At 47.1% G+C, this 11,432-nt stretch overlaps 1 protein-coding gene across 1 annotated transcript; it reads left to right on the top strand.

The window, feature by feature from the left end:
• Positions 1–3,352: 3,352 nt before the first annotated feature.
• gpr78b (G protein-coupled receptor 78b) lies at positions 3,353–8,648 on the top strand. Its single transcript, XM_030430831.1, has 3 exons — positions 3,353–4,978; positions 5,076–5,189; positions 7,000–8,648. Exons 1-3 carry the CDS (start codon positions 4,308–4,310, stop codon positions 7,235–7,237), a joined length of 1,023 nt encoding a protein of 340 aa, XP_030286691.1. The 5' UTR covers positions 3,353–4,307; the 3' UTR covers positions 7,238–8,648.
• Positions 8,649–11,432: the final 2,784 nt, after the last annotated feature.

The raw sequence follows: 11,432 nt of genomic DNA on the forward strand, positions 1-11,432 counted from the left end.
TCCTCCTCCTCCTCCTCCTCTTCCTGGCCTCGGGTGGTGCTCGCTGCTCTCGAGACACTGTACAGGCAGTGAATTTAAAAGGCGCTGCGCAGGTACAAGCTCAGAGTGACATTCCGGGTACCCGGGAGGGGCCGGGGAGGGGGTTTCATTACATTTCTGTGCCGAGATCGCACTTCATCTGAACGTCCGCGGCACTTCTCGGGCTGCCTGAAGGTGATGGGGATGTTGGTTTGTGTGAAGGTCGGGGGGGCTGTTATGTAAGACCATTGGTTTGACTGGAAATTGAAAGCTTTCAGAGCCTCTTTGTTACAAGGCTGAGGTCGAGAGGTGCCCACAAACATTCATCTGTTCACTGTGTGCTCTCTTACCGCTCCGCTCCCCCCTGCAGAAGCGCCACACTTATTGTGTTGCTCTGGCGCTGATTCAGTTTAATCCAGCGATCTGAGTCACCCAACATTAGCTTGTTCCTGCCACCTTCGATCAGATGAGCGCTGCAACTGACTATTACTTCCATTAGCGATCCAACAGCTGTTCTGTCTGTAAATCTATAAAGATGTATAAGAATAAATTTCTTGTTTTGTTTTTTTTCAACAAACCATCCAAATCCAGAGATGTTGTGTTGACAACATAAAAGTCTAGGGGGAAGTAGATAATTAATTAATATGTGAGAATAAAAAAAAATGTAGTCATCGTCACATGATGGGGTTCTGCTGAAGACTGTTTGATTGGTCGACTACAAACGTTCCACTGAAGGACTCAGGAAGGCTTCCGCAGACAAAACCCCGTCCCCCTTTGAAAACCAGAATAATTGCCGATGGACTGAGAGAGCAGTTCCCAGCCAGAGGATTGTACTCTAGGGATAAACAACACTTTGTTTCCCATCATCCCCGGCTGTACAACGGCTGGTTTCATGTGCTCTGCGGTTGGGAGCTCAGTTGGATCTGCTGCCAAATTCAACAAGCGACATCGGAGACCCGCTTTTGGTACAGGAATGAAACTTTCAGTTCGCAGGCAGCGGCTCCGTTGGAAATTCCCGCAGTCGGCGTGCCAACTTGCGAGGCACGCCTGCGGGTGATCGCGCTGTTCGATCGGCATGTTGACGGGCCACACCTTGTCAGGTGGAGGGGTCATCGTGGCACTCAGGAAAAGTGCTCTCTGACACGGATTTTAACAAGTTTGTGAAAAGAAGTCTGAGGACAAGGGGAGTGAAGACAGATGTGTTGTAACTGCTGGATGAAGAGACAAAAACACAGAGTTGGTCGGTCCAGAGCTTGAGTCAGTTTTCCTTCTACGGGTCCTTGAGGCGTTTTGGAGGACGCCTAAACCTGCAGCGGCACATAAAAAGTGTTCCCCCTAAAAAGCTCAGTCTCATTTGCCGTTCTGAAGCGGTGCTCGGCAGCGCGGCGCTCTGATGCCTCTGTTAGGTAACACACCGGCGCTCAGAGTTATATCAGAGGTGACACCCCATCACCACTATAAATAGCTCTGCACTTTCCCCCCAGGAGCCCAGCTGAAGCCTTCTCCCCGGCATCTGATCACTTGTTTGTAGGCGACTGACATCACCCACTGGTGCTTTGTCTCTGTGACTCTGTGACTCCTGCACATGACACACACACACACACACACACACACACACACACACACACACACCCTCGGCGCTGTAGTAGCTTCATCACTCCTCTCATCAGCTCCCGATGCTTCACTCTACAGATCGTCCACCACAGGGTTTACCCTAAACTACATTTAGTACTGACTCACCTAATCACTTCACACACTCTCAGCGATTACTGAGGGAAAGAGAATTTGTACGCTTCTCGACAGTGTAAGTAAATAAAACGGCGCTTAATTGGTGGGGAGGGGGATTCAGGCACAAGCCTCATAACAAGTGGAGGATGAGGCAAAAAAAAAAAAAAACAGACATCCAAACCCTGCAGGCTGCGTCTGACCCCAGTGAGTCACCGTCTACACGAGCTTCTCCAGAACTGGGCCTGACTCAGTAACGAGCACAAACATTTGTGAAGTGCACTTCTGCTGCTGGTTACTGTACAAGGCTCCGGTCTGGATCTGGGACCATTTTAATGAGTTGATGCCTCCAATTCAGCTCAATAGAGATGCTGTTTTCAGTTCCTAGAGTTAGTATGAGGCTTTTTTTTTTCTCCTTTTATTCCGCGGCTCCTGAAGGAGATATATGGACTTAATTACAAAAGAAACACAAGGTGCTGATTTAACAGTCTAACAGGTTCTTATCTTCTATATTAACAATTTAAGAATATTGCTGATTGCTTTTTTTTATTACAAAGAGTTTATAAGTAGCGAGCAGCAGCTTTATCAGTGGTTAATCCATCGTTTTCTGGGTTTCCAGGTTGTGAACGATCCTTTTGGCTGGTGTTTTAAAGCCCATTTTAAGGCGTTTATAAGTTGTGACTAATAGTTTTAACAATGGTTAATAAATCATTTGCCGACTCTGGAAGCCACTGAGAAGAACAATTTTGGGGTTGAAAATTAAGAGGTTTAGTAATTATTAGACCTCTTAGCTTCTTGGTAGCCAGGATGTCTGCCAAGCCACTGACCACTGTTCAAGAACGGTTCCAACATTTGTAAGCGTGAAATCACTGGATATTTTTAAAGAGAAATCAGGACATTTTCCAGCTTCCATTAAGAGGCAACGAAATTAGATATTTCTGAGCAATTCTCAGCCGTTTGTGCCGACAGAACCTGATAAACTACGTCAGCACCTGCACGAATTCTGTCTTTGTCTCGTGGCAGCTCTCGCTTTCTTTGCTCTGGCCCATTTGGTTGTACAAGTCGTCACCGGGAGCTCTGGAAGTGGTGGCTCACCCTGTTCCTCCATTTCTAGTAAACAGGAGGATCCAGATCTCCAGGACCGCCTCTTTCTGGAGTTCTCTCTCCTGATTGGATAAACTGAGCAGGGATACCAGAACCATTCTTCACTCTCTGACAATGATCACTGTGGGAATAAGAAGCTATTTAACACTTTTTATCTCAATAAGAACATAATACAGCAGCTTCCATATTTATAGCTTCTGGCATGAAAGCTCATTAGAAAGTGAGAATCTCTTAATTAGCATAAAATAATAGAACTGCTGACATGATGGCTTATTAGAAGAAAAAAAAAGCGAGGAACCCATTAGCATTTATGAGCCTCAAAACATTTATTACTGCATCATCACCGACTCAAAGTGAAAAAGTGATACATCCAAACCACGCAGCTCCAAACCAAATAATAATGGGTTTTCTCTTTTTGGTTCTGGTGTGTTGGGGTTAGATGTTGTGGTGCTTGATCGCCCTAACAATCGGTTAAATTACCGAACAGACTTGTCAGTGTTATTTTTTATTTTTTTTGGTAGCAGAGACTGAAGCAGAACTAAAGAGTAAGACTTCAGTAGATGGTTTCTGCCGACATCCCAGTCTTCAGGAGCACAAACTCATATCTGAGGAAATATGACGAACTCTCATCGCCTCTAAACGGGTCTGCTTTTGTATATTCGTGCGTACCAGACACCGGTTGTGATCTGCCCGCACAGTGAATCTACAGTAGCCACGGAGCTATAAATAATTCATTTCAGGAAAAGGATCTATTTGCCCCCGTGCCTCTCCGGCGCGCGTGTGCACCTGGTGCCATTTGGTCACGGCAGACGCGTCTCCAATCATCCGGGAGCGCATCCCCCGGATTTCTCCGCAGACCTTTCGCCTGCACAGACGCACATTGATCCCGAACGAGGAGTGATCGATGCGAACTCGCGCGTGGATAACTTCTCCGGGATGATTGATTCTGGATCGGCGCGCAAGTTTGCGCAAACGCGCGGAGGGAAAAGAAACAACGTAGAAATACTCCGCTGTAGGAAGCAAAGCGTGACTTTGGAGGTTTTGCGACTAGCACAAGTTGTTCCCATGTCTCCCATGTGATATGTAAAACGGCTCATCCACCTCAGTGGGCACGCTGCATCCTCTCCTGGTCCTCCTCAGTCCCCCTGACGGACTTGGATCTGACGTGCGCGCATTTTGAGAACTGCTGCTCAGAGACACATCTGCTGCACGTATTTATTTTTCATCTCGCATTTGACAGATGTTAAAGGGGAATAATCGGTAAGTTGGAGGAGAGAGATGGTGGCGGAGGCTGCTCGCTTCAGCACGCTGGACAGCGCTGGTGGAAGTTGGGAGAGGACGGCGACGCGCGGACGCACGGGGATTTAAGTGGAAGTGGACGCGGCGAAGCGACCATGGTTGATTTTAAGTGCTTATTACCAGCGACAGGCAACCCGAGAGGGCACTTTCCGGAGTGAGACATGGACTTTGCTGAGATCATCTTCGCGTTGTTCATCGTCGTGGTCGCGATCGTCTCGCTGTTGTCAAACTTGTTGGTGCTGCTATGTTTCGTCCACAGCACCGAGATCCGCCGGCAGGTGCCCGGTGTGTTCACCATGAACCTGTCCTTCTGCAACATCCTCATCACCGTGCTCAACATGCCGGCCACTCTGGTGGGGATTATCAGGAAGCAGCAGCCGTTTGGGGACTGCGCTTGCCACACGGTGAGCTTTCTGGAGACTTTCCTCACCGCCAACACCATGCTGAGCATGGCAGCGCTCAGCATTGACCGGTGGATCGCGGTGGTGTTCCCGCTCAGCTACTCCGCCAAGATGCGCTACAAGGACGCGCTGATCATGGTGTGCTACTCGTGGCTGCACTCCTTCACCTTCTCCCTGACGGCGCTGCTCTTCTCCTGGGTCAACTACAGCGACGTGTACGCGTCCTGCACCCTGCAGCCGAGCGACGGCCCCGGCGACAGGGTGAAGTTCTCCATCTTCACCGTCGTCTTCCACGCCACCAGCTTCATGCTCTCCCTGCTCATCCTGTGCTTCACCTACCTGAAGGTGCTCAAAGTCGCCAGGTTTCACTGCAAGCGGATCGACATCATCACCATGCAGACTCTGTTCCTCCTGGTCGACATTCACCCGAGGTAGCTCGCAGAAACTACCCCCCCTTTTATCACTCAGTCTCGTCACTTTGAGCAGAATGTTAAAAAGGCTTTTTTTGTTTTGTTTTGTGCTTTTCAGTGTGAAGCAGAGGTGTTTGTCCGAGCAGAAGAGGAGGAAGCAGAGAGCCACGAAGAAGATCAGCATCTTCATCGGCTCGTTCATCATCTGCTTCGCTCCTTATGTCATTACAAGGTGAGTCGGACTGATGATGGCCCATAAATCACTGGATTTGCTTAAAACCCGAAGCAATTCCCTTGTGAGTTTTGTGAATAATATTAAAAACACAGCCAAAGAAGGGCAGTGCGTAGAGACGAAGGAGGGATTCGATCCCAGAGGTGATAATCCAAACTGTTTTATATTTATATCTCCCATAACTGAACGTTCTCGAGCACTGTTTGAAGCTGGAAAAGGTGGCAGGGTCCGCCACACGTAAACAAAGCAAAACCGTAGAGATTGTGTTGTTCTTTACGGTCGGTTTGTTTGTTCAGTTTATTCGGACAGGGTTGTTTAAAAGTCAGCCGGTGAGCATCTGTTCGTCCCCAAAAACTGCATATCGCACCTTTAATGAGCCGGTAACATCAGAGACACGGACATCGCGAGCGTCCGTCACACCATCAGCAACAATTCATCGCCAAACGAGTGCTCGGCGGGCACGACACACTGCGTCCTGATCGTAATCGTTTAAATAAACCGTCGTCCGGTCACCGCCGTCTCGCCGTCAGCAGGTGGAGGCCGCGCTGCTTCCACAGAAACACACTCGAAACAGTGTCACACAATAGATCCAGCACAGTTCAACACTGATAGAGGAAGGAACAAAGAGGAAGCGCTTCAGGGGCCCCTCAGACCTTCTGTCAGCCAGCTGTGGTGCTGACGCTCCATCAGTTTGACAGGTGTGGTGCAGACACAGGGGGAGATGTGGACTGACCTCCTGACCCCAGTCACCGTGGGGACGCCACACCGTCCGGCTCTGATGAGTCCCGCTCCGGTGTCGGTTCTGTTTTAGACCCGACGTTCCCCACACGTCACCTACCGACGGTGACTTCACGCTTCGGTGACATTCGAGTTGCGTAACGACGCCTTCATTATCAGAACACGGGGTGCCGCGTGCGAGCGCGAGGCTTTTTGAATGTTTAAAAGGCGAAGAGCTCCCCGGCGTCCGCGCTCCCAGCAGATCCCTGCCCCGACACAGAAACACACTCTTTCATCTCATCTGTCATTTAGATACGCGCCGCTTTAGAGAAACCCACTCACAGCGAATCAAGCTGAGGAGCCACAGAGACATCAAAAACATGGCATTGTGATCTGATGTGAGGCGGACATGGAAACAAATGTAGCCGATAACATGAAGCCAGATTACTGTAAATGACTGAGCAGATTTATCTCTGTAAGGCACTTTGAGTTACTCTTCTGTATGAAAAGCGCCATACAAATAAAGATTGATTTGATTTGATTTGATACTGAGAAGAAGAAGGAGAAGAAGAAGAAGAATCGGCTGCTATTCTTTTACACACAGAAAATACAAACAAACACATTTTTGCATTGATCCCTTAAATTTGGTTATAGAACATGTGCGACAGAAATGCTTATGAAACAGAGGCAGGATATATATTGTCCAAGCGCACTGATTGGCCAACACGCACGGTGATACAATACATCAGTGCCAATATTGTCTGATCATAACCCTAACCCTAACGGCCAAAAGCAGCTAATTATTAAGCATTAATCGGCGACAAAACATTGAATAATTCTCCCTTTAATTTGTGTTTTTAGGGTTAGGGTTAGGTAGGGTTAGGGGTTAGGGTTAGGGTTAGGCACACGTCAAAAAAACCCCCCACATGTTACAACGTCGGCTGTGTTAAAATTCATTTTGCGTTTGATTTATTGTTCGTAGAGGCATTTCGCCTCACACTCCTCCCCGTGTGTTCAAAGCTCTGTGGGTTCAGTATTACCTTACAAAAAAAATGTACTTTATCTAGTTATTTCTCTGCTGCCGCCCCTTCAGGTTGGCCGAGCTTCTACCCTTCGTGGACATCAACCGCCACTGGGGAATCATCAGTAAGTGCCTGACATACAGCAAGGCTGCGTCCGACCCCTTCGCCTACTCCCTCCTACGTCAGCAGTACAAGAAAGTCCTGGTTACTGTCGTCAACAGGCTGCTCCGCCGCGACCTGTACCCCTCGTCTGGCCACAACAGCTCTTTAGACACGGAGAACGACTACTGCCTCCAGAGGATTAGCTAATGGCAAGTGCGCGGACATGACAGACAACACACTACAAGCCAAAAATAAAAAGGTTGCCTCTTGGAAGGAGGTGGGCGGAGGAGGAGAATGAGGAGAGAGACAGAGAGGACAGGATATTGTTGGGGAAGGGAGAAGAGAGCAGATAGAGGGGACTGATTGTGGGTGGGAGGGGGTGAAGAGAGAGCAAACACCAGGAAGACGGTGGGTGGAGAAGAATGAAAAAGACGGCAGCGAGGGGGAGGACGAACGGGCGAAAGGGGAAGACGGATAGGGAGCGACGGGGGCGATGTGGAAGGCGTTGGTCTCAGACGGTAACCGAGGGATCTGTGAGTCATCTGAGATGAAAACACACACAAAACCACACACAGGTCAGACAGTTTCATCCAAACCAGGGTTCAGTTTCAGCTCCAACTGAAGGTCCGACTGCTGGAGACATGCCCCTTCTTCTCTCTGAGAGACACGTACGTAAGTGGCCTTTTGTACTGTACCGACCACGTCGTAACGATTCTGACAAACCCACATGCAGTGACCTTTCCACTGCCACCAGGAGCAGGGACCGAGCTGGACACTGACGGTCGACCGGCGTCAGAGCGAGGACGCCAAAAAGACTTCCGGATAACGTACCTGTGGGGAAACGCTGCACATTATCGCCATGTTCTGTAATTAGACTGCTTCTGAATATTGATGCACTTTGTCAGATTTTCTCAGAGCTACTATAGTTACCGGAGCCAAAGGCAAATAACATTTACACCATGATATTAAATGATCAGAATGGTGATATCCTTTTTTTTTTGTTTTTGTCAACAAGTGCCATGAAACGACCGAGCCACTCGGCCGGCACCGGGCCCACCGCGTCCCGCTGAACACTTTAAAGACACGAACCTTACTGAGGAGTAGAAACACAGACAGTAAATGTGTGACGGAGATGACGGAGGTGTGTTAATGTACGGTGTTCATCTAAACTACATGTGACTCTTTAAAGGGTGACTCCACCAATGTTACTCTTGAATGTGTGTTTACAGGTGTTGTGGAGTATGGCTGCATACTGTATATGAAATAGTAGTTTAAAGCCTTTTAGTGGCTCCAGATGAAGCTGCATGGAGTCTGATGACTGTCCCTGTCGCTAAATTGCATTGTGGGTAATGTAGTGCCACATTTTCAAAGGCCTTCCATTGGTCTAGTCTTACAATCCTATAACACTGCCGGACTCACTCTGGACCGTTAAAAAACAAACGACCATAATCAACGCAGCAGAACCGGAGACATAAGCTGATGCCTACATTACCCACAATGCAACTTAGCCTCTGCATGACTACTACCCTGAGTCAAATTTGTCAGATAACATCCATGCTTCCTCTGTGAACACACTTTAATGTGTAACATTGACGGGGACCCTTTAAGAAGATGGTCATGATATATATATATATATATATATATATATATATATATATATATATATACATATATATATATATATATATATACTTTGATTTATAAAAAGAAAAAGTTGAGTAGTTTCCCAAATCAGCAGGGCACTTTTTAGCAAACCTTTCTCACAAAATTGGGACTATTTTCAGGTGCGGATGAACACACACTTGCTGCACTGGTGAGGATTAATGTCTGAAGTACAGTGTGTGTTTGTTTGTGCCCTGACGTGTCACCGAGGGCAGAAGAGCCTCACCGATGTGTTTTCTTTGCTCTTCTGACTTATAATCCACGTAAGTAAGCACATTAGTTCATTTGACTGCCAGGTGTTAGGTGGTTTCCACTTAGTCTGCAAAGCGTCTTAGTTTCGACGCGAGTGTCACGTAATTAAATCCGACTCTCTCGTGAATGAATCCGTCGTCCTGGGTCCGGGAGGCGGCGACGATGCGACCGAGGCTATTTAAAGACGGAGCACAGCTGCGGCGCTGACTACGCGTGTCAGTCAGATCACTTCTTTATCCACTTTTGGTCTTTTTCATGGGACTTTTTGACACGGAAATGTAACTGGAGTTCTGTTTCGCGGTGTGAGTTTGTAAGTGAATGTACTAGAGATAGCGCACTTTGAACTGAAACGCATTTGTACAACTGCGCTTTGTTTCGCCAGTTGACCGGAGGGAAAAAACGTTTCTATGGATATTTACTGATGTGGTTACGTGTTTTTCACTGTACAGGAACATGTTTTTGTCTACATAAAAAGGGGGAGCAAAGTGATGTAGCATAGGAACGCTTTCAAAGTGCTTTAAACACACCGTTTCTGTGTTCGTGCCAGATTTGAATATGTGACCTTTTTTCAGCCGCTCGACAGCCGTTTTGGTATTAAAGCTCAGTTCTTTTGGATGTACTTCATGCACACGTATTTTTCATCCTGTGAGCCACTTGCTGTTCTTTGGCAGTGTGATTAGCTATTAGTGGAATCTGTGCAATAAAAGCTGTCAATTATAAAGCTATTAAAGATATGTATCTTTTCACAGCGACGTCATTGAATCCAGATGATGCCCGTCTATTTAATTTGAATGTTTGCAAATTGAATTCAAGCAGCGCGACTGAAGGTCCTGGACACTAAACGGCGAACGGTCGGACTCTGATTCTTTTATTCAAATGATAGATGAGCGCTAGAGGAAAAATGATATTCAATATTCGATATGTGAAATTGATGGATCCTGGTAAACCTCAGAGGAAATAAAAGTCTTGTGGTCGCTCGTTCACCTCCAGCTACACGACTGTTTCTCTGCCTCGCACTGTTTTAGCTTCACCGTCCTCGTGGACTAATAATAACCTCTACGATGAACGGTTAAATACGGCCGCGGTGTCAGACGAGCAGTCTCGGCTACAGCAGCCTTATTGCCGAGCGTAATTAAAGAGACAAGTCAAAGATCACTTTTGCAGATTAGTGATTCAGATTTATTCAGACTCGGTAATGACTCAGGCTTAATGTGATGCATGGAAACAGACCAACAGTAATTATTCGCAGCGTTAAGTGAGGGGAATCTCTCGGCTTAATTCATGCAATTCATGCTAAAATCAGCTCAAGGTTGCACCGGATCCCGGGCTTTGGAATAGTTACACATTTTCTAATTAACCCCAATAATCATAAAATGAATACTGGTGGTGAAAAGCGCTCGAATGGAAAATATATGCAAAGCAAAACACGCGACGCCGCTGCTCAAGTCCGAAAGAACGACAACTGAGACGGATGAGTTCGTTTGACGGGTTTCGCTGTAAACTACGTTACCCAGGGGACCGTTAGCGTTAGCCTTTGTAAACTACTACTAAACTACTGTAACTATGACTCCTCTTATGATTAACAATCATAACGAGGAGCATTTAGGTTCTGCAGGCCCTGTGCTGTGTTAACACCTTCAGACACACCGTTCAATAAAGTTGTGAAAAGTCTGTGTTTATTACCCAACACTTCAGATGTAAATAAAACACAAGTATTGGAGGATGTGATTAAAAAAATGCTTGCAAAAAGGTGATGCAACAATTCAGGATGAAGCAGTTTTGAGGCCAGATGTGTTGCATCTGCTGCATCATCGTCAACTTCTGGAGGAAATGTACAGATGCTAACATTTGCTAACTAGCACTAATGAGGCTGCTGGGCAGATCAGGCCTCACAGTTACTTCTTCACAAACTGAAGTCCTGGATAAAAACCGACATTCTGACGCAGCGATGCCGCCTGCTGAAAAATGACACAGATTCTTTTGGTCACTCGGGAGCAGCTGACAACAATTTGGTCTTTGCCAACCCCTGTGGGGAACATTGTTCCTCTTGGTTCACCAGCTAGTCACTTACAGCGTCTGCTGTTTGGTGGCGAGCACGTACTGTTCGGCACCAAGGGATTTCTGGAGCTTTTCCTCTGGAAACATTCGCCCCGCTCCGGCAGAACAACCGTGGCATGAGAGCGATTATACTGAAACAGTCTGGCTGCAGGACGCACAGCTGAACAATGAGCTGACACTCACTGTACGCCTGCAGTGATCATGAAACGTGCTCCTCAAGAGCGCACATTTCAACCTCATGGTGGAGCTGGAGGAAAAATCAGAGGGTTTCATCCTCTGGAGAACACGAATCTCTTAACTTTCACTCAGATATTTCTGTCATCATTAAGCCACGTTGCACAAAGGTTATATTTCCACTATGTTCAAACGTATAACTCGCTCCACCCAAAGTGTTCAGTCTCAGTCTATATCAGTTTAAATCACTGACTAT

Source organism: Sparus aurata, chromosome 10 (assembly GCF_900880675.1).
Source record: "Sparus aurata chromosome 10, fSpaAur1.1, whole genome shotgun sequence".
NCBI lineage: Eukaryota > Metazoa > Chordata > Actinopteri > Spariformes > Sparidae > Sparus > Sparus aurata.

Coding starts and splice junctions, on each gene's coding strand:
- gpr78b (XM_030430831.1), top strand. CDS start 4,308: ATGGACTTTGCTGAGATCATCTTCGCGTTGTTCATCGTCGTGGTCGCG. Junction 4,979..5,075: donor CTGGTCGACATTCACCCGAG/GTAGCTCGCAGA, acceptor TGTGCTTTTCAG/TGTGAAGCAGAGGTGTTTGT. Junction 5,190..6,999: donor GCTCCTTATGTCATTACAAG/GTGAGTCGGACT, acceptor CCGCCCCTTCAG/GTTGGCCGAGCTTCTACCCT.